Source organism: Stenella coeruleoalba (genome assembly GCF_951394435.1).
Source record: "Stenella coeruleoalba genome assembly, chromosome: X".
In the NCBI taxonomy this organism is placed as follows: domain Eukaryota; kingdom Metazoa; phylum Chordata; class Mammalia; order Artiodactyla; family Delphinidae; genus Stenella; species Stenella coeruleoalba.
In genome coordinates this window covers 68990956-69015498 of record NC_137152.1, presented here as the reverse complement: position 1 = coordinate 69015498, position 24543 = coordinate 68990956, and the positions used below count along the sequence as shown (strand labels likewise).

The window sequence follows — 24543 nt, the reverse complement described above, 5'->3', positions numbered from 1 at the left end:
TGGGGAAAATATTTGCAAACTACATATTTGACAAAGGACTTGTATGTAGAATATGTAAAGAATTCTCATAATTCAACAAAATAAAAACAAACCAATTGGAAAATGGGGAAAATACATGAAGAGAGACATTTCATCAAATGTGATATACAAACAAGAAGTTCAATATCACTAGCCCTTAGAGAAATGAAAATTAAAACTGCAATGAGATATCACTACATGCACCTATGTGAAGAGCTATTTTTTTTTCTTTTTTTAAAAAAAGGACCACACGAAATGCTAGTAAAGATGTGGAGAACGTGGACCACTCATGTATTGCTTGTGGAGATATAAAAATGACCCAGCCACTCTGGGAGAGAGTTTGGCAGATTGTTATAAAACTACACATACACTTATCACATGACCCATCACTTGAGCATTTGTCCCAGAGAAATTAAAAGTTATATCTATATAAAAACATGTACATAAGTGTTTCTAGAAGTTTTATTAATAATAGACAAAAACTGGACACAATGAGATGTCGTACAATGGATAAATGGTTACACAAACTCTGGTACATGCATACCATAGAATACTACTCAGTAATAAAAAAGGAAAAACTATTGACACATGCAACAATCTGAACGAATATCAAGGGAATTTTGCTAAGTGAAAAAATGTCAATCTTAAAAAGTCATATACTGCATGATTCCAATTTTAGAACGTTCTTAGGATGATGGAATTATAAAGATGGAAAACGGTGGTTTTCAGGGGTTAGGGATCATGGAGTGCAGAGGAGACAATAAAGGAATAGCAGGAGAGACATCCCTGTGGTGATAGAGCAGTCCTATATCTTGATTGTGCTGGTGGTTATACAAATCTAAACATGTGATAAAATTCCATAGAAAGATACATGCAGACATACACACCAATGAATTCATGTAAAACTGGTGAAATTTGAGTAACACCTGTGGACATAGCAATGTAAAACTTCTGATTTTCATATCGGGGTAAGATTATATAAGATTTTGCCATTGAGGGAAACTGGTTGAAGGGTTAACACAAGATCTTTATGTATTCTTTTTGGAACTTAATTTGAGTCCACAACTGTTTCTAAATAAAAAGTTTTAAAAATGAAGCAATTCGAAGAAAATTTCCAGTAAGATATGTTTCTTCTTTCTCTCATTTCTATTTGGAATCACAGAATGGCATAAAATGCACAAAATTTTATCTTTCACTTTCCTTTATGTATTTTAATGTCATCATAAGTTTATTTGTAATGATGTTTATATTTTAGTTGGTGCAATACTTTAGTATTTCTTATTCATAAAATATAATATGCATCAGATATATTTTCCATTTTATCCAGGGTTATAATCATTTCCAAACACCTTCCATAAATGATTTAGTGTAGTATCTGGGATTGTCTCAGGAATAGATTAAGAGGGAGAAGCATCTGATTGAATAGAAAGTATTTACATTATTATAGTGTCAATATATAGCCCAAGCCCTCCTCTAAACTGAATTAGCCTATTTGTATAAAAGTAAATACAATAGTACCTTTATTTTAGATGAGATATACTTTAGAGTCTTATGATCAAAGGATGTTAAAACTATTAGCTTTTCATCTGTAAACTGTGGACTGATTTAAAATGTAATGTTTCAGTGGACTAAAGTCATGTAATGTTTCAGTAGCTAGATGATACATTTATTGTTCCAATGTTTATACAGCATTCCAAATTTGACCATCATACTTCTTGTACATATAAAGTTTTCAATAGATACATTCAATACAAAATGCAAAATATCAAAAAGCTATTCCTGACAGCAGTTTGGGAGACCAGTGACTGCCAAGGGAAGAGGGTCTTGTTTTGGACCTTTGCTTCCACATGGGTGAAGTAAGGTATATAGTCCCAAAGTCTCTACTCTAAAGAATCCCAGAACTGATTGCTAAAAATTATGTAACACAATGTCATAACATGTGATTGATTTGGTCAATTTGTTTGACTAAGTCTGTGGAAAAATAAAATCAAAGGCTTTATTTGATTGACGATTCAGTTTAGTCAAAATACTTGAGTCAAAACTAAAATAGCAATTCTGGTAAGTCATGTTGGATGTAGTCTAAATGGAACTCACTGCATGAAAGCCCAGATCATATAGACTTTGAAATGTCTGCATATGAAAATGTAAGGCAAAATACAAATTATCATTTGAGATATGTATCACACTAGCTGTCACCCAATTTTACAAGGTAGAGTAAGAGGCGGGCTACATGAAGCATACTTTAATCATTTTCTGAAAATGTCCACATAACAGCAAAGCTGGCATTTTATAATTTCCAGAGCTATAAATCATTTTTAAAATCACGATATTACTCAAAACAGATGTGAAAACATATGTTTGCTACAGTTGTATAAACTGCCTACTTGTCAAACTTAATAAATGTTGAGACTTCTACTTTAACTGCATTCCCTTTTAAGAACTAAAATCTATTTGAGGAAAATATATTTTATTTTAAGTACAAATGTAACTGGTAGAACTTAACATAGAAAATCTCATTTAAAAGAAAGTTTTCCATTATAACCAGAGAAGTACAGTTTAATATGCCACTCCAGTCTATTAATGTCCTCACCAGGATGTGTGACCAACATATTTGAAATGAATATAACTGTGCCATTCCACAGTAAGAGATTCAGAAATGCCAGTGCATACCACTGTGTATTTTATGAAAATCGGCTACTGTACATCTGTACTAGCACTCCAGCTGATTTTTAATAAGACACAGCAGTGTGTACTTGAACACTACAGCAAACAGGCCAGTCCTAAATGCCATTTTGACTTACGGGGTTTGCAGTTCTGACAGAATCATATGTATCATGTACAGCTTGAGATTTTCCTAGAAAATATGCTTTACTTCCAAGCTGTCCTTCAAATAGTGATGACTTGCTAGGAAAGAAGTTTCAGGAACAAATTGTTTTTGAGTTATGAATGAAATTTCATCTTTAACTATAATTCCATTACCTGTGTAAGAGTTTGGGTAGTTTAATATACTGAACATGACTTCCATTCTGACCACTTTTCTGAAATAAAGCATTTATATCTTGGTGCCCCAGAGGGTACAGTCTTTCAGTGTTTGGATAAAAAAGACAAAATATGTGGCAAGGAAACCAACAATGGACCAATGAAATTAAAATTATACATTATTCCAAATTCTAACTAAAATGCTCATCTAGGTCATTAGAAAGCAAGTTCAGTCTAGAGAAGAAATAAAAAAAATGTCTCCATTAACTCTTCAGCTCATGGAATGTTTTTTTCTGTATATTATGAGCATCTTTATTAAAGATGGAAAAATACACCCTATAGTGAAGTACAATCAGACCATCTGATGATCTGATAAATTACATGTTAGCTTATGTTCTTTAGCTTAGAGTTACTAACTCATGGTGATAGTAATAATGCATAGCCTATAACATATACTGATATATTTTCCTTTACTCTTACCTTTACAGCCTTTTAAACAAAGTTGTACTCAGTTTTCATATCAAGGAAGCAAGTCTTTGAAATTCTGACTTTCCCTACCTTCTTTAAACAGATATCCTAAGAAAAAATTGGATACTGTGCAGAAATGACACGTTTGTCAGTTGATTACAAGCCAGATTGATGTCATATCTATTAATATTATAGGTAAATACCTGATTGGAGCTGCTTGCTAAACTTTCCTCTGAAATGTCCAAATTAGCATATACTTTTAAAATCACTTTTGAGTGTTGAAGGGAACATCTCTCCTCTATGACAGTAACTCAAGTTTTTCAAACATAACCATCGAATAGTGATTCATTTAAATATAGTCAACAAAGTGCATACATAATAAAAAGAGAATCAGATGTCACGGAATAGGCATAATAAAAGGGCTTAGGGTAAAGTTTCCAACCATAGGCACAGAGAAACTTTGGACTAATATGTTATTTATAACATCAAATAAACAAGCTTCAGGTAAATATTATTTTTTTACTACTAAAAGAATTTATCCAAAGCCAGTATGGATCTGTTCTGACTTAGGGAAATGTGGATGCAATATACAGCAATGGAATGTTAATTGAGTTAGTATCTGATCTTTATATGTACATCAAATAAGCAAAAGTCATTTTACCTTTATTTTCCCTTTGGAATTTTTTGATGGTTGGTCCATTATCCTGATCAACGATAAGTTCCTCTCTATTGTTGGGCATCATAACTATAAATAAGAGATATAACTGAGTAATTTTATTGCAAAACACCCAAAAGAAAAGCAGAAAACCATTACATAAATACCTATTTTACTCCAATAACAACATGAATTTTATACACTTCTACTTCTGAACAAGTGAAAAGATTTTTGTTGTTCTGATCATACAATTTAAAAATCAATAAGCTGCTTAATCATATGAATTTTAAAGTATAATTAATACATAGTACATATATAATTTCCAACATATTTTCTTTAAATCATTTAAAATATTTCCTCTTTTGAAATTCATGTACAAATTAGTTATTTACCTCCATAATTAATAATATATTTCCCAAAATGCTTCAGAGAGAATTTTGCACTTAATCTCATGAGTTTAAAATAATTACGAATTTAGTTTACTTTGTAGAGTTTTTGCAAATATATAGCAAAATTAATAGATAAAATATAATTTTCTGGTAATTGTAGGTGCTTCTTCACAAGACATTTATATTGAAAGAGGAAAAACATGTCAATTTCAGTTTATCATTTAATTCTCTTTAGTTATATTTTATTAAAATGTTATATAGCACTATCAATAAAGTATGGTCACTTTAAACCAAAAATCATCAAACCTTTTAATTCACTTATAGACAATCACACTATCACGCTTGGACAATTGTGGAATGTGCATAGAGAGTATAATTACTGCCGGTGGAATAAGAAATGTTTTATGTTGTCAAGATTTTTTATAATATTATATTGCTTTGGATATAGTTTATTTCTAAGTATGACATCTCTTACGATATGTCTATTACAGAGTACACATATTTCCCTGTGTGCTCTGCTTTTAGCCAGCACTCAATAAATAATTCTCTCTTTCTTTTTCCTCTCTACCACCCTCCCTCATCAGTACAAAGATTTTCCTAATAGAAGAATGTATGTTTCTTGATTCCTTTATGGTCATCTGGCTACCCCCACAGGTCTTGCTCAGACTCTCTTGAATCTGTTGCACACAATATTGTAACTAGTAGTTTAGTCTGCATCCACAGAACAGAGTAAAGCTAGAAAACCTCTGTCACCTCTTCCAGGAATTAAATTTACTCCCTTATGGCCAATAGCTACAAGTTCTAATTCAGTGGTTAATTCTGGCTGCACATTAGAATGTCCTGAGAAGATATTGAAAAGCAAAACAGAACACTCCTTCTAGGCTCTATTCCAGACGAGGTAAATGAGACCCTGAGCGTGTGGCCTGGGCATCCAGATTTGTAAATACTCCATAGGCGATTATAATGGGGAGCCAGATTTGAGACCCACTGGGATCACTATGAAGCTAAATAGTTACAAAGAATATATAATATTGACAAGCTAAGTGAGACTTGGATGAATTTCCACAAGAGAGAAATCATCTTTGTCCTTCCCCACCACAAATCCAGAACCTAACACCTTCCCTAATCCCTCAAATTCCTTTCCTCCCCCATAAAAACATTATTTTGGAGAGTCTTGAAGCAATCACTCTTATGAAGTGTAAAAATTTAGAGTTTACATTAAAAATGTCCCAATAGAAAGACTAAAAGAAGAGAAGATATTATTTTCCCTAAAGGAAATGGGTACTTAGGAAATTGGATTGTGTAGGTACAGAAGATTAATGAAGATTTTACCTAGCTCACTTTGTTCATACTTATTATATACCAAATGAGAATTTGTTATAGCTGAATGCACTGGGTAATGTCTGTATACCTGAGTAGGATCAAACAGCAGGAGATGATAAGTAATCAAGGTAAAGCCACACAGAGAAAAATAGTGCTTATCCTTCACATTTCCTTAGCACTTTAAATTTCTGAAGTGTTTTTTTCCACATATTATTTCATTTGACCTCATAAAACTCCAGTGCAATAGGCAGAGCAGTAATTATATCCATATGTTAGGTAAAGATACTCATTGTGGTTAAGTGACATACCCAAGATCTCATAGCTAGTTAGTGCCAGACTGTGTCTAGATTCAAGTCTCCAATATGCCAGATCACTGACAATAACATTATAATATTTCTGGAATAGTGTCTGTGGTGTAAGACTTCTGAAACAATAAAAAAGAAACGTAGGAAAAATCATGTTAAAATTTGTGATCTGAATTGTTGAGATTATTGCAAATCATATATTGATTCACTTTTTAATCACTCTTACATGATCAACTGTCCAAAGGATATCTTATCTTCCATTATTCAAAGGGTGCTGTGAATATAGCAAGTGATTTGTATCACACTAGCTGCCAAGTACCAGCATATTGAATTAACATATACTCTACAAAAATCCCATCAAATTGTTCCCATGAGATCCAGTGATACAGTAAATGAAGCCCCTTCCAGAGAACAAACTTCTAACACCTTTTTTGTTGTTCATATTGCTTCTGTAATAAAGAATCACCACTTTTCAAAAAGCATCAATTCCCCTAGGTTTTTCTCCCCTCTCTATTGCCTAATGAAGAATTTCCTGAAAGATTATCTTTCAGTTCCTTGCTTCAGGTGAGATACTCACCCATTCTCTCTGAATGGTGATCCATCTGAGAGGGAGAGCTGGACACGCTGCTGCTGGGGTGGGAGGAGGTCTGGCTCCCAGGGCGATGACTCTCTTCCAGAGAAGGAGCAGGAGAAGGACTCTCTGGGATCCGTTCCTTACACAAAAGGAAACACAAAAGGAAATGTGATCTTGCACAAAGTTTTTCACGTTGGTGGAGTCCATAACATTTGAAATGTTGACCTTTCATCCTGAAAGCGCATACATCCATAATACTTGGTCTTAAACACATATCTTCAGACAAAACCATATTTTTTTGTTCTTGGGAAATTAATGGGATATTGTGAGGGTTAAATAAGAGAAAAAGATGAAAAGTCTCAGTGCTATGCCAGATACATGGTAGAGTATAAGAAAGGTTAGTTTCCATTTCCTTTCCTAGGAAATACGTCAAGGATTACGAAGTAAAGTGACTATTGTTAGTGAAAATTTGTTATTGTAAGCTTCTACATTGATATAATGTTCAGGCCATAACCTGGAGGGTGAGCTTACTGTCTGAGTAAAAAGATCCCCCAAAGGTAAACACCTGGAACTCTGGAATAAAACTTACAAATAGTGGTGCCTGGTACATGTTGTGTCTTTCTGCACTGACAAAACTTATGGCAATAATATACTTGTGATCTATCAGACCTTAGGAATTCATGTTGAATTTTGCAAACAAAATAGTTTGATAGTCACAGGACACAACGATGGGTTTTTGAAACTAACACTAAGACCTATCAATATCAGTTCATTAGTATTGTTTAGATTTTTATAGTTTTAAACTATGAATTTGAATAAAAATAACATTTCTTTTATATATCTCAACAGTAATGGTTATGGTTCTCAGGACTTTTGTGATAATTAATATTGCTAAAAACTCTGAAGTTATTCACTGTGCTTATGCATCACAAACTGATGAATAAATCTGAAAATCATTTAGTTAATTTGATCAATTAAAAAAACACATTGTAGATTTTTTGATGATGGCCATTCTGACTGGTGTGAGATGATATCTCATTGTAGTTTTGATTTGCATTTCTCTAATGATTAATGATGTTGAGCACTCTTTCATGTGTTTGTTGGCAGTCTGTATATCTTCTTTGGAGAAATGTCTATTTAGGTCTTCTACCCATTTTTGGATTGGGTTGTTTGGTTTTTTGTTATTGAGCTGCATGAGCTGCTTATAAATTTTGGAGACTAATCCTTTGTGAGTTGCTTCATTTGCAAATATTTTCTCCCATTCTGAGGGTTGTCTTTTAGTCTTGTTTATGGTTTCCTTTACTGTGCAAAAATCTAGAAACAATAAATGCTGGAGAGGGTGTGGAGAAAAGGGAACACTCTTGCACTGCTGGTGGGAATGTGAATTGGTACAGCCACTATGGAGAACAGTATGGAGGTTCCTTAAAACACTACAAATAGAACTACCATATGACCCATCAATCCCACTACTGGGCGTATACCCTGAGAAAACCATAATTCAAAAAGAATCATGTACCAAAATGTTCATTGCAGCTCTATTTACAATAACTTGGAGATGGAAACAACCTAAGTGTCCATGATCAGATGAATGGATAAAGAAGATGTGGCACATATATACAATGGAATATTACTCAGCCATAAAAAGAAATGAAATTGAGCTATTTATAATGAGGTGGATGGACCTAGAGTCTGTCATACAGAGTGTGAAGTAAGTCAGAAAGAGAAAAACAAATACCGTATGCTAACACATATATATGGAATTTAAGAAAAAAATGTCATGAAGAACCTAGGGGTAAGACAGGGATAAACAACAGATCTACTAGAGAATGGACTTGAGGATATGGGGAGGGGGAAGGGTAAGCTGTGACTAAGTGAGAGAGTGACATGGACATATATACACTACCAAACGTAAAATAGATAGGTAGTTGGAAGCAGCCGCATAGCACAGGGAGATGGGCTTGGTGCTTTGTGACCACCTGGGGGGTGGGATGGGGAGGGTGGGAGGGAGGCAGACGCAAGAGGGAAGAGATGTGGGGGCATATGTATATGTATAGCTGATTCACTTTGTTGTAAAGCAGAAACTGTCACACCATTGTGGAGCAATTATACTCCAATAAAGATGTAAAAAAAAAAACACATTGTAGTGTTTATCCATATATGCAATAAATGTGACTCAGTGATATATATGCTGGGACAGAGAATGTTTATTCTATTAAATATTTAATTAATCCATAATAAATTTCTTAAATTAAATGTTCTGTCTAATTATGTGTAATTACAACCTCAGTATTCTAATCATAACATTAAAAATTAGTTTGTCAAATATGTGCTTATACATTTTCACAATGATTTTGCACAAGAGGTCCAAAACAGATAAACTCCTTAAAGGAAAACTGCTTAATGCAAAATTAATATTATGAGAGTTAAAGGTTATTATTTCATTAGTGGAAATTAGCATTTTGCAATGTCTATCATTGTGGCAGAGAGTATAGTGCCTCTCTGCCCTGCCAAAGATGTTTAGTCCATATCCTAAGAGCTAGAGCCTGTGAATATGTTATCTTACATGGCAAAATGGACTTTTCAGATGTGACTGAGAACCTTGAGATAGAGCTATTACACTGGATTATCTTGGGGCAGAAAGGAAAGTCAGAGGAAGATATGATTATGGAAGAATGGTCAGAGAGATAAGCTGGAAAAGGCAAGGAAATCGATTCTTTATTGGGAGCTTACAGAAAGAAATGCACTCTTTCCAGCAGCTTGATTTTAGCTCAATGATAGCCATGTCAGACATCTGACCTACAGAACTATAATATAATAAATTTGCATTGTTTTAAGCTACTTAATTTGTCATAATTTGTTACAGAAACAATAAAGAACTAATACAGTCATCAATGTAGTATGTTCATTTTTAATGTTGTTTTATATATTATTATTTAGCATTTAGCTAACATTTGATAATTTTAATGAAATGAACAGCAGACTTTGTGTATATTAGCTACAATATGATATAGTTATTAAATACCAATAATTGTAAATATATACTACACCTTAAAGGCTCTATGACTTTTGTCATGCTTCAAAAACAATGTTTTAAGACAGAGAAATATATATTTCATTTATATTTAGTATACAGTTAAGTATACAGTTGCAATACTATGTACACAGGGCAAGATCAAAAGACAATATAAGCAAAGCAGAAGAAAAGAATCATTTTTTTCCAAATAATTATATTTGTATTTTGGAGGGAAGGTATGGAGATGGGCAGCAAATTATATATAGACTTTATACCACATTGTTTTACTTTTTGAAAAGACTAGTAGTTCATCAGCTGTGAAATTCAACCTGAAGTGTAGTGATTAAAAATATAATCCCTAAATAGCACGTGTACATACACACACACACCCTTACGAAAGGAATTTCATATATGAGGTCAAAATTATTTTTTGCTTTTCACTGTTGTGTAGTTTCAATGATTCTATGCTAAACTATGCCCATTCAGTCTTTGAATTCTAACATTGGATATTTGCTGAAAAATATGTAATTTAATAGCTATGTTTATCTCTAATGGACCTGTAAGTGAATGGATAGAGACAAAGTACAGCAGTTACTGAGCAAAAATAGAACTGAACAAACAAAATCACTGTGTAGTGGCAAACAGGAATAATACACAGCAATATATGCTGCCATAATAAAAATGGAAAATTTGGGAGTGATTCATAAAGTTGATGGTTTGGAAAAGCAAGAGAATTCAAGTGACAGTGATACTTGATCTTGCTCACCCTGCTTATAAAATGAAAGCTCATACTGAATTTTTTAAAAATTGGAAGAACATCTACACAAATAGAAAGTACTATAAATAATGAGAAAAAATACAATGCTATAAAGAGGAATACTCCAAAATGTTTAAAATTTTCATATGAACAAATAATATGAACTCAAATAATTACTCTTAAACACTTTCTTTGACATTTTGAACATTACATTAGGTGGAAAAATAAATTAACTTTGAAAACATGACTTAGAGCTACAGTAGCATTTTGCATAAAGTCATATTTCTGCTTTAATATTTTGTAGCCTGCACTTTCCAAATTCGATCAAGGTTCAATTCATTGTTATTGTTTCCTAAGAGGTCAGACTTTTTTCACAGACTTTTTTCACAGACTTTTTTCACCATGTAAACAACATTAGATGAATCCAGTGCCTCATACTGATTAAGAATTAGGTGGGTTTAAAAAAGTAATCTGTGGCTTCCCTGGTGGCACAGTGGTTGAGAGTCCACCTGCCGATGCAGGGGACCACCTGCCGATGCAGGGGACACGGGTTCGTGCCCCCGTACGGGAAGATCCCACATGCCGCGGAGCGGCTGGGCCTGTGAGCATGGCTGCTGAGCCTGTGCGTCCGGAGCCTGTGCTCCGCAACGGGAGAGGCCACAACAGTGAGAGGCCTGTGTACCTCAAAAAAGAAGAAAAATCTGTAGGAAACTGGGAATGTTTAATTTTGCCTAAAATAATGAATAGTTCTATAAACAATTTCTACTTTGCAAGTAAGCAGATCCATTTTTCAGCCCTGTAATCAGTATGCATCTATTTAGCTACTTAACTGCAATGTGTTTTGGTTCATTAGGTGGCTACTGTTGTGTCTCAGTCTCGTTAAATTTTCACAGCAAGTTAATCTGTTTTATTACAAATGAGAACACAAGTGATAATGTCTTCACCATTTGCCAAATACAGGGTTAACAGTATTTGCAACAAATCAATAAGGGCATTTAAAAAGGAAAATTGCAAATCTATAACTCCATTTTACTCATTGATGACATAATTTTATTTGGCATTTATGAGTTTTACAACACTGTTACTCTTCATGTATTTCATTTGTGCCCCATCAAAAACAGCTGTAGCTCTTCTGAAACACTGCAGAAGTTTTCTCCATATTCAGTCAAAGTAGCAAAGGAGGGAGATTTCCAAAACTGATACATACTTACCCAATCAATCCCCACTTTCCCCTGAAATTAGTAAAATTATCTGCAATAATAACTCAAATTCTAGCATATACATACATAGTTCAAGGCTTGTGCCTAAGAAGAAAGAGTCATTATAGAAAACATTTTTAATTAGTACCTATTATTCCCTCTTCTATCACACTGTTTCCCTTTTTTGGGGATACATATGTTCAAAGGAGATGTTCATCATATTAAATCATTTGAAAGTACATTTGAACCTTAATAAAAAACAGGGTCAAAGCTGAGAATAATCAGTTTTATACAAGGTTTAACACAGTCAGTTTGGTAAAGACTTTAGTTTGTTGGCACTAAGGTATCAATTCTGCCCATTTTCATGGAGATCCTTTATTTCATCTCAATGTATTTCTTTACATCTTTGGAAGTATAATATACGTAGAACTTGTGAAGTACTAATACATGCATATTAAACGTGTTTATATGTATGTGTTCATGTGCGTAGTTGCCTTTTAAAAACACCTATCTCAATGTTAAATTGTACCTCTGATGTTTTATGATACTGATTCTTCTCAAGCATTCAGTGGGGTTATGTAACATACAATTTGTATTTTTATTTAATTGGAATTCAACTCTCACTGCAATTACTCTTCCGAATGTTAATCTATTAATGAGTTCTAAAGGATTTAATGGCATTTCGCTGCTTAGGAGTGGCTTTTGGAAGTTTATCTGAATGCTAGATATTTTATTCATGCATTTGTCTTGATATTTCATATTTAATTGATGTGTTCCTTCTGTACTGTCACCAGAGTTATGCAGAAACAGAACAGATTTTAATTTGACAGACTTAAATAATAAAATCAGGAACAAGAAAATAAGAAGTTTGTTCATTGTTGTTGCTAACTTGGGTTACCATTAGTCCTGAGGAAGAATTTGATGCTCAGATTTATTATCTTTGAATACTATTGGATGCATGATACTTTATGAATTTTTATGAATCAGTTTAAGAATTAGTATGTGTTCCACAATCAACAATATACAAATGTATTTAAGTTAACACAGATGGATATGGCAGGGTTTTCATGAATTTAGAAAAAAACAGACAGATGAGGGGGGTACAACTGGAACATGTAACCATGAGAAAGTCCAAAATCATAAGCATGCCCTAACTGTGACCTATGTAATATTTGGACAAAGGACCCTTCCACCTCTTCAATTTGAAACTTGTTCTGGAAGAGGCTGACAGCTGAAGAGAATCAGCCATAATATCTGTTCATAGCATATAAATGACCTCGAGTGGGAGAATGGATAGTTCAGTGGGAATATGTATGGCTTGCAAATTATGTTGTAGGCTTGGGCCTCTGCCACCCATCCAAACACACACACACACACACACACACACACACACACACACACACTCACCTTAATTCTCACTCAATGCATCTTCATCTCACGTTCTAAAAACAGTAATAGCTTTGTCTTTCCACAGAGCACTTAGAATAAAATTCAACTAGTGATTTTTTCAGTGAATTTGAATTATCACAAAAAACCCTCTCTGTGTTGACTAATTTTAATACCAGATGTTCACGTGCTAATGCCATTGCCTTGTGACAATTTCCAATCAATTCATTAATTGCCAGCTGCTCAGCTAAACAAAAAACACAGCTAATCAGATGATACTGGTAAACAGCTAAATAACAGCTTCCTACTTAAATTTCTTAAATTTGTTATCAGAGAAAACTATGGCACACTGATATGACAAAGTTTCCCACAAATACAGAAAAACTGTACTATAAAATATTTAAATGTAGGAAAATATATTTTCATATCAGTCAGGTATTTTACCTATTCTGCTCTCAGGATTTTGTCACATTGAGTAATATAACTGAAGGATGAAAACTTTGAAAGCCTAATGATCATAATGCAATTTTCAATTCATGTTATAGTTATATTAGTTATTAGCTACAAATGATAATATCTGAGCCAACAGTAAAGGGATCTGAGCCAGACCTAAAGACTATGTGCCTGGCATAACAATATTCCCAAACTAGTTTCTGGCCAAAAAACAGAAGCAAACAACAACCACAAAACCAAAACCAAAAAAAGATTTGTTTGCAACTTATAATGTCTTTTCCAGCTTGGGAATTAACGTCTGTATCACTAATGATCATTTATGTTGAAAACACTCCTCAAAGTTTAATATCCGATGAATCATTAGTTTTCATTCATTCATGCAACAAACATTTATTGAGTGACTAATATACCCATTGAGGATGAAAGAAAGGCCTATGGGTGTCTTCATATGGTGTGTAGATTCTCATAGTTCAGACTAAAGACTAAATAATCCACATATACACATTTAAAGATAAGTTAAAATAAAGTACAAATTAGATCAATTTTGATATCAGAATGGGCACCTCTCTCCAGTTCCCATCAGATTCCTAACTTTTCTTTTGTGGCACTGAGATCTAAACAGCCATTGCACATGAACAGATGCTCTCTAGAGGGCGGGTCCAATACCTGTATATGCATCTAATGGTGGGGAACCCTTGGTCCTGGTACTGATAAGAAGTTGCACAGACAAATGTATATAGGGAAAGCTACTTCTTTCTCAGGGTAGCTCTTTGCCATGATTTTGGTTTCTACTTATTACTATTTCTATGTGAGTATAGAAAACATAATAAAAGAAAACAAGTATAAAACATAATAAAAGAAAATAATATTAGGTAATATATATACTGAGTATTTACTAGATGTCAGACAGTGCTCTAAGTGTGTTAACAAGTTTGTCTCATTGAAGTCTTTTGTTAACACTGTGAAGTAGGTACAATTATTATCCCCATTTCATTGGGAAATAAGGCAAACTGAGATACAAGCAGGTTAATTCATTTTCCTAAAGTCATATAAAAAGAAATTTTGAAACCAGGATTCAAATACAGACAATCTGACTTCAGAGCTTGTGCTCTTACTCATCATGCCATACTGCCTCCAGTGAAATCTTCTCAATGCATCTTACTTAGCTGACAAACTATGATGGCTCTAGCCAGAAACAGTATATAATTCTATAAATTATTTGGGGGATGGGGTATCTGCCTGTTTCATTTTGTGTTTTTGATAAAGCAATGTAACATGATCCTTTACACACATTAGACCTTTGCTAAATCAGTGAATTCTGTGTTCTTGCTCTCTGTTTCCTAATAGAAAAAGATGACAGTAATAATGGAGTAAGACAATATTCAGCAATAGCTATCATTTCTGGCAAATTCAAGGCTAATTGCAATCCATTTGCTGATTTTTTCAATCTGTATTATCCTTTTTTGCCAAAGATTACTAGGGATTCTGAACTTTCCAACCATCCTCTCTAATGCTCTAGAACAGTGCTGTCCAATAAAATTTTCTTCAGTGACGCAAATGTTCCTTACCTGTGCTATCTAATATAGTAGTCAAGAACCATGTGACTATTGAGAAGTTGAAATGTGGCTAGTTGAAACCGAGGAACTGAAGTTTTCATTTTATTTAATTAATTTAAATTGAAATAGCCACATGTGGCTAGTGGCTACTATATTGAATAGTGTTGCTATAGTAGGTATGTGCTATGCATCTGCCTAAGATACTTTGTTAACTGTTTACCACCATGGAGGTGGGGAAATTTATTAAACCATAAGCAAATATATATTTTCTGTAGATTCTAAGTTTCTAAAAGTCACATCACTTCTCAGAGCTCTAAAAAGCTATGGTTTTCTCTCCTACCTGTGAAAAGGAAATGAAAAAGACAAAGCCAGGTCTAGCCTACCTTGCGTTAACTTTCACTATCTAAGGATATTTGCAGGAGTCAACACCTCTAATCACCTAACTTTTTTCACACTAGGGTAGAAATATTTACACAGTGGTAGAAGAAAAAGGCACAAATGAAATTATGCTCTTTCCAATTTGACTTTATTCTATGTTAAGCTGGTATAATATCAATTGTCAAAGAAACTAATTATTCATTCATTTTATAGAGATTTCTCAAACTTTGACTCACATGTTATGCCTTTCTGAAGAAATAAAAGATAATAGGTAAACTTCTTTGAAAAGATTTTGTTTGATTTGCTTAATGGATATGGGAGAATATTGGCATAGAAAGTTTGATTTGATAAACATTTCATATTTCATGTAATGCTTTCAAAGGAGAGTGTTGTCTTGCTCAAACTAGAGATAATTGTTAAATATACAGTAATTCTGTGAGCCAAGTGTTAAGCTGTTGTTAACTTGAAATCAGCCATTGTGGGAATATTTACACCATAGAAATTGGCAAATGTTATAAATCAGAGGTTTTCTTTTTTATTTTGTTTTGTTTATGAAGAGCTGCTTTACAGACACACCACTGGATGCTGGACCAAATAAAAACTCTAAAACACTGAACTTTTAAGTCTATTATAGGCATTTGAAGGTTTTTTATTTCATTCTAATGTTCAACATTATCACACTAGACAAATAACAAGATTATGAATAAGTACACTAAGTGTTGCATTCATTTGAGTTTATGAGCATTCAAATGAACTCAAGTACACTGTCACATTATTAAAACACATATTATGCAAATATGCAATCACAGTTGTATGCATTCTACATTGGTCCTTTTAAAGAACCTGAAAAATTAAGGACAAACATGACACACTGACAATCATCCACAAATAAACTTTTAAGCACAGAGAAAGTAAGAAAACTTAAATCATTATACGTAGTTTCCATTTTTCTTATGACAGGAATCCTGGTCTCATGGAGTATAAAACAAAATCAGCAAAAGCATGTTTTCAAAATAGTACATATTAGTTCATTTTATCTGTTTAAATTTTTAATAAAGAATTCTGTTTATTATTTGTCTCTTCCCATTAGGTTATAAACCTTAAAAACCACCTGATGCATAATAGGGACTCAATCAATGGAGAATAAAAATTATGGATGGCTTTAAACCAGATATCAGTGGCTTCTTCTGATTCAAATAGCTAACAATATACTTGCTAACATATACCAAATTGGCTAACCTGAATTATGATTAGGAGTTAACATGACTTATAGATTAGCCTAACCAGTTTTCTGATGCAGATTCAATCAGAAGAAATTGAAACATAGAAATGAAGTGTAAAGAATGTGAGAGATCTAGTTTGCAGAAAGAAAAAGTGAAGCACAGGAATATTAAAATATGTCCTCCCAGGCACTTTAATCAGAAATGCTAAGTGCTTTCAACACCCATTTATGATAAAAACTCTCCAGAAAGTGAGCAAAGAAAGAACAAACTTCAATATAATAAAGGCTATATGTGACAAACCTTCAGCTAACATCATACTCAACAGTGAAAAGCTGAAAGCATTTCTTCTAAGATCAGCAACAAGACAAGGATGTCTGCTCTTGCCACTTTTATTCAACATAGTTCTGGAAGTCCTAGCCATGGCAAACAGAGAAGAAAACGAAATAAAAGGAATCCAAATTGGAAAAGAAGAAGCAAAACTGTCACTGTTTGCAGATGACATGATACTATACATTTGATACTATACATAGAAAATCTTATAAATGCTACCAGAAAACTACTAGACCTCATCAATGGATTCAGTAAACTGGAAGGATACAAAATGAATACACAGAAATCTGTTCCATTTCTATACACTAACAACAAAAGATCAGAAAGAGAAATTAAAGAAACAGCCCCATATACCATCACATCAAAAAGAATAAAATACATAGGAATAAACCTACCTAAGGAGAAGAAAGACCTGTATTGGAAAACTATAAGATGCTGATGAAAGAAATCGAAGACAACATAAACAGATGGAAAAATATACCATGTTCTTGGATTGGAAGAATGAATATTGGGAAAATGACTATACTACCCAAGGCAATCTACAGATTCAATGCAATCCCTATCAAATTACCAATGGCATTTTTCACAGAACTGGAACAAAAAATCTTGAAATTCATATAGAGACACAAAAGACTCCAAATAACCAAAGCAATCTTGAGAAAGAAAAACGGAGGTGGAGGAATCAGGCTCCCTGACCTCAGACTATACTACAAAGCTATAGTCATCAAAAGAGTATGGTACTGGCACAAAAACAGAAATATAGATCAATGGAACAGCATAGAAAGCCCAGAAATGAACCCATGCACCTATCGTCAATTAATCTATGACAAAGGAGGCAAGACTATACAATGGAGGAAAAACAGTCTCTTCAATAAATAGTGCTGGGAGAACTGGACAGCTACATGTAAAAAAATGAAATTAGAACACTCTTTAACACCACACACAAAAATAAACTCAAAATGGTTTAAAGACCTAAATGTGAGACTGTAAAACTCTTAGAGGGAAACATAGGCAGAACAATCTCTGACATAAATCACAGCAATATCTTTTTCAATCCATCCCCCACAGTAATGAAAATAAAAACAAAAAATAAACAAACCTAATTAAACTCAATAGCTTTTGCACAGCAAAGGAAAACATAAACAAAACAAAAAGACAACCACAGAATGAGAGAAAATATTTGCAAATGATGCAACCAACAAAGGATTAGTTTCCAAAATTTACAAAGAGCTCATGTGGCTCAATACTATAAAAACAAACAACCCAATCAACAAATGGGCAGAAGACCTAAATAGACATTTCTCCAAAGAAGACATACAGATGGCCAAGAGGCACATGAAAAGATGTTTAACATCACCAATTATTAGAGAAATGCAAATCAAAACTACAATAAGATATCAACTGACACCAGTCAGAATGGCCATCAGCAAAAATTTACAAACAATAAATGTTGGACAGGGTGTAGAGAAAAGGGAATTCTCTTCCACTGTTGATGGGAATGAAAATTGGTACAGCCACTATGGAGAACAGTGTGGAGTTTCCTTAAAAAACTAAAAATAGAACTACCATATGATCCAGCAATCCCACTCTTATGTATATATCTGGAGAAAACCTTGGTTCGAAAGTATACATGCATCACAATGTTCATTGCAGCACTGTTTACAATAGCCGAGACATGGAAGCAACCTAAATGTTCATCAACAGATGAATGGATAAAGAAGATGAGGTACATATATACAATGGAATATTACTCAGCCATAAAATGAATGAAATAATGCCATTTGCAGCAACATGGATGGACTTGGAGATTATCATACTAAGTGAAGTATGTCAGACAGAGGAAGACAAATATCATATGATATCACTTATATGCGGAATCTAAAAAAAATGATACAACTGAACTTATACACAAAACAGAAACAGACTCACAGTCTTAGAGAAAGAACTTATGGTTGTCACAGGGAAGCATGGGGTGGGGGTGAGGGATAGACTGGGAGTTTGGGACACACATGTACATACTGTTATATTTAAAATAGTTAACCAGCTACCTACTATATAGCACAGGGAACTTTGCTCAATATTCTCTAATAACCAAATGGGAACATATTTTGAAAAAGAATAAAATAAAACCCTTTAAAAATAAAAATGTCAAAATATGTGAAATATAAAAAAAGAAATGCTAAGTGTTGGAAATTAAATATGGTTTATGGAGCAAGTCATTCACTAACTTGATATTCTCTATTTCTCATATATTCAAAGCACATACTGCAAGTCCAGCTTCCGAAGGAAATTGTGATTACAGTCTCATGAGCATCAGTGACAACACACAGGCATCAGCTTAACACAAACTACACTAAAGGAGACTAGCAGGTGTTTAGAAGGATTCTGGAAACAATATCACAGCACTTTTTTAAATTCCAGAGATTTAAAAAAATGATATGAAAACAGGATATGATATGAAAACATTTAAGCACATCAATAAGTTTGGTAGATCTTTTTGTGAATATTTGTAAATTTTAATACAACTAAACACATATTTTGAACTTTTTTGTAATGTGTTATAATCTCTTACTCTGTATATCAAGTTTCTGATATATATTTTTTTTCCTGCAGCTGTGTGTTAAATCACTTGCTTTCCTAGATGACTCTATAATCACATTAGATTGTCTATGCTATGGACTGAAAGCTTGTCTCCCCAAAATTCATGGGTTGAAACTCTAATCCTAAATGTATGTGGTGGTATTTAGAGATGGGGCTTCTGGGAGGTAATAGGTCATAAGGGGGGAAACTTCATGTTGGGATTAGTGCCCTTATAAGAAGAGGCATTGTAGAGCTAGCTTCCTCTCTCTCTCTTCACCTTGTGAGGACACAGCAAGAAGATGACTGTCTGCAAACCAGAAAGAGAGCTCTCACCAGGAACATAATCATAGGCACTTTGGTCTTGGATTTCCCAGCCTCTAGAACTGTGAGAAATTTCTCTTGTTTAAGCCATCTAGTTTATGGTATTTTGTTATAGCTGACCGCCTAAGCTCAGACAATGTAATACACAGCAAAGAGGGTTTTGTGAAGCAAGCTGTTGTGGCTTTCCTTAATTCATAGTGGATTTGTCAGAAAAAATCAAATTCCATAATTATGTCATTTATTTCTAAATGTTAAATGTTAAGTTTTCTGATCATTCAAATTTTGGAAGGACAGTTTACCTCTAAATGGTAAATATAATATAAAAGATCTGATGACTTCAATGCAAATATTTTGTGAGTAATTACAATGAGTAATACAAATTTAAATACCTGTTTTTTTATGACAAACTACCAGGATAAAAATAATCTGTAAATGTAATAGAGAAAATGTGTTTTTTTAATAGTTCCTGTATGTGACAAGTAGTAGTACATGATAAACTCTCAATTCATAGGTTTGCCCACTGCATGTGATATTTTAATAGATTGAACTTTGAAAACGTGCTTCACCAAGAAGCACATTGAAAACAAATTTCTGTTGAAATATAGATCAACAGAGGTGTGAAATTTCTGTCCATAGAATTGGGTACCACATAGTATCATATTGATAACAGTTCTTAAAAGAAGGGGTGAGGTTTTAACATATGAACACCTAATTTGTCAATTAATTCAATTATTTTTGTTATGCTAGTTCCTGTGAATTATTATTTTAAAACTAATAATGTTACTATCATACAATAGCATCTTTTCAAAAATAAACAAGAAAAACTTGGCAATTATATTAAAAACTTCTCACTACATATTCACTGAAATCAACTCTGTAAAAAATTTTTTTATTTCCTTCTCATCCTCTGATGGAAATCTATTTCAATAGATTTGCAGAGAAATTTATCAAAAGGAATGTAAAATAAATATTTTGTTTTCAACTGACTTTAGTCAAAATAACTATATGAAAGTAGATGTAATTTTCTTCAGCGTAAAATGGTTTCTGCATAATTGCAGGACTTAAATAACCATGTGATCCATGGCAACTTTTACAAAACAGCATCCAATTGTGTTTGTGAAGGTTCTGACTTCCTCTTAAAATAGGTTGCATATGAAATAGACAAATCAGCAATAAACAAAAATATAGCTATATTGCTTTTATACATTAACAATATTTGGATTATTAAAGGAAAAGATAATTATCCTTTCCATTTCAATCGTTATCTCCACCAATAGCCAAATACTAGTCATGAACTCCGTCCCCAAGTGCCTCTTTGATCCAAATTCATCACAAAGCTATCAAAAGTCCCAAACATTCAATCAAAATGTAGCTGATTCATTCTGAGTAATGGTCATTAAGAAAGTAAACAAAGGTACTTCTGAAGAGCCATAATCATGCCTCTATTGAGTGTATTTTTTCATCATTTCAAAGTAAGCATGACAATTCCATTACTGTAAATCATGGTTTTTTTCATAATAGAGTTTCCCTGTTTTGTGTGGGGTCACATTTATATAGTAGCCATCCAGTTTCAAAATCATAGGAAACTTATTCCATCTTTTTTTTTTTTTTTTTTTTTTGCGGTACGCGGGCCTCTCACTGTTGTTGCCTCTCCCGTTGCGGAGCACAGGCTCCGGACGCGCAGGCTTAGCGGCCATGGCTCAAGGGCCCAGCCACTCCACGTCATGTGGGATCTTCCTGGACTGGGGCACGAACCCGTGTCCCCTGCATCAGCGGGTGGACTCTCAACCACTGCGCCACCAGGGAAGCCCCTACTCCATCATTTAAATAATGTTCATGGGTGATTTTTTGTCTCAAAGACAACTCAGATTCCTGGTTTACGTTCTGATCAAGTATTCAAACAGATCTCTGATTAGCTGGGGTAGACTAGTTCACTGAGGATCACAATCTTTACAGGAAGTACAATGCCTCTTGGCCATGGAAATACATATGGAGCTTAATAAAAATTTATCAGTTTTCCTTTCCTACAAAGTTATGTTTTAAATTTTCTCTTTTTTTTTTACATCTTTATTGGAGTATAATTGCTTTACAATGGTGTGCTAGTTTCCGCTTTACAACAAAGTGAATCAGTTATACATATACATATGTTCCCATATCTCTTCCCTCTTGTGTCTCCCTCCCTCCCACCCTCCTTATCCCACCCCTTTAGGTGGTCACAAAGCACCTTGTTGATCTCCCTGTGCTATGCAGCTGCTTCCCACCAGCTATCTATTCTATGTTTGGTAGTGTATATATGTCCATGTGACTCTCTCACTTTGTCACAGCTTACCCTTCCCCCTCCCCATATCCTCAAGTCCATTCTCTAGTAGGTCTGTGTCTTTATTCCTGTCTTACCCCTAGATTCTTCATGACATTTTTTTTCTTAGGTTCCATATATATGTGTTAGCATACGGTATTTATTTTTCTCTTTCTGACTTACTTCTGTCTGTATGACAGACTCTAGGTCCATCCACCTCACTACAAATAACTCAATTTCATTTCTTTTTATGGCCGAGTAATATTCCATTGTATATATGTGCCACATCTTCTTTATCCATTCTTCATTGTTTTAGAAGTCCCACAAACTGGAAGCTAATTTAAAATGGAACAAAAATGTCTAGAATCTCACATTTCTTCTGCCTTCACTTCTTTTACTCCCATGTACATCTATTGCAATCATATCAATATTTCAAGGCCCAGCTCAAATCCATCAACTGTAATGCCATTTGTGATTCCTGCTCCCTCTTTCTTCAATCTAGGTTTGATCTCTTCCTCCTCTAAATTCTGGTAATACTTGGTTATTCTCTATGCTATCCATCACAGTCTTATGTAAGTTAAATGGTACTTGTTGTTTGTCTTAAATTTAGTTTGTGAGTCCTGGAAGTCAGGAATTATGTCCTATTCATATCCTATATTTCTCTCTCTGTGATGTGTAAATATCAAGAGAATAATATTTGTTGAATAAATGGAGGAACAAAGGAACAAATCAAAGGTTGCCCGGATTAGCTACTCTTTTGATCCTATATACCCTTATATTATCTCCTCAACAAAAGGAAAAATATATTAAAGAGCTTAGTTCACGTGTTACTTGGAGGGCAGAGAGACCATGTGCCAAACTAATAGGAGACATAAGGAGGATTATAAAATATTATTTGTGTTTCATTACCCATTTATCCTGAAATTTTGAAAAAAATTATTCTAGAATATGATGATAATGATATAAATTATCATAAGTATTTATTTAATGTTTCACAGTTTTAAACTATATTTTACTCATATTATCTCCAGACAGCCAATGAAATAAGTGGTATAGATTATTACTATCACCTATATTTTACAGTTGTGGAAACAAGTTCAGGAGGGTTAATTGTCATATCCAAGGTCATTCAGCTATTAATTGGCAGAATAAGAATTGAAATTCAGGTCTTTCTGACTATAAGCCTTGTATGGTATATACTACTCCACAACCGCATCACAAACACCAAAAAGATGCAGTGGTTACTTTGTCTCACACCAGCAATGGGAATAGATTTTGCACATTCTTCTACTCTGTCCTTAGCTGGGCACACCTGCCACACACTGTTCTTATGAATGCAAGACAGGAAGCTAGAAGTAAAGGTCATATCTGTGGTCATTTAATGAAAACAAACAACAACAATAACAAAAATAAAAAACAAAAAACACCTTAGCAGGCTTAGTCAGAAATCAAACTCATCAATACTTTATGCTAGGCAACTGAGTCAATGAGCTGTGTGTTTTTACTGAAGATCTAGTGGTATTGCTATTATTTTATCAACATTTACATGTAATTAACACCTTTGTCCTCTTCTAAATCATGATTCTTACCTTTATAACTGAGGCCCCAGCTCTGGAGAGTGGACTGTGAATCTGGGCTGCAGCAGCCATGTTGGCAATAGTATTGAGATGGTTCATCTGATTCATTGCCATGGCAACTGATGCAGGAGGTAAGCTGACTGGAAGTAGGGGATGAGGCATCATCATAAATGGCAGATCCAGTCCTAAAAGAGACAGCACATGTTAAATTATTACATTAGTTACATTGTTTGGACAAAGGGAAATCACATCAAAATTGATCCTATAAAATAGTAAAAAAAAATCTATATTTCACTCTTGTTGAATTTTTTTAAATGAATTTTTAATATATCCTAGTATCTCTTTGAGAAATTACTAGTACTTATGACATTTAACATTGTTTTATAATTTAAAAATATTCCTATATCCACAGACTTTTATTTAACAATATTCCTTGTTCATGCTCTCACTCCCAAAATAGTTTCAAGGTTCAAACTTTTTTACTTATAAAAACAAACAAAAATCTTTCAGCTGAACATCACTTTGTTTAACAAAAAGAAGTAACTTTCTTTTTAAACATTATAACGTACTGGTGTATAGATAGTTTCTAGCTTAACTCTTTCTTTAGGAGACATAATAGTGGCGCTGGTATGATAAGATATAGATTCTCTAGGCTTCAGAATTATTGAAGAAAATAAGATTTGGAATATGTCCTACTCTTTTAGTTATAAATCTCTAAAATGAATGTGTATAGCTCTAATTTGGAACCTTTGTCTGTAAGGAA

At 33.6% G+C, this 24543-nt stretch overlaps 1 protein-coding gene across 5 annotated transcripts in view; it reads right to left on the bottom strand.

Moving 5' to 3' along the window:
* The window catches only part of DACH2 (dachshund family transcription factor 2), a 634770-nt gene that overhangs the window by 128272 nt on the left and 481955 nt on the right, over positions 1-24543 (bottom strand). For all 5 annotated transcript variants that reach the window (XM_079910014.1, XM_079910011.1, XM_079910012.1 and 2 more), the window contains 3 exons: positions 23793-23965; positions 6715-6850; positions 4127-4210 (listed from right to left, as the gene is read on the bottom strand). In XM_079910014.1, coding sequence (XP_079766140.1) covers positions 4127-4210; positions 6715-6850; positions 23793-23965 — 393 coding nt within the window. The remainder of the gene's footprint in view (positions 1-4126; positions 4211-6714; positions 6851-23792; positions 23966-24543) is intronic.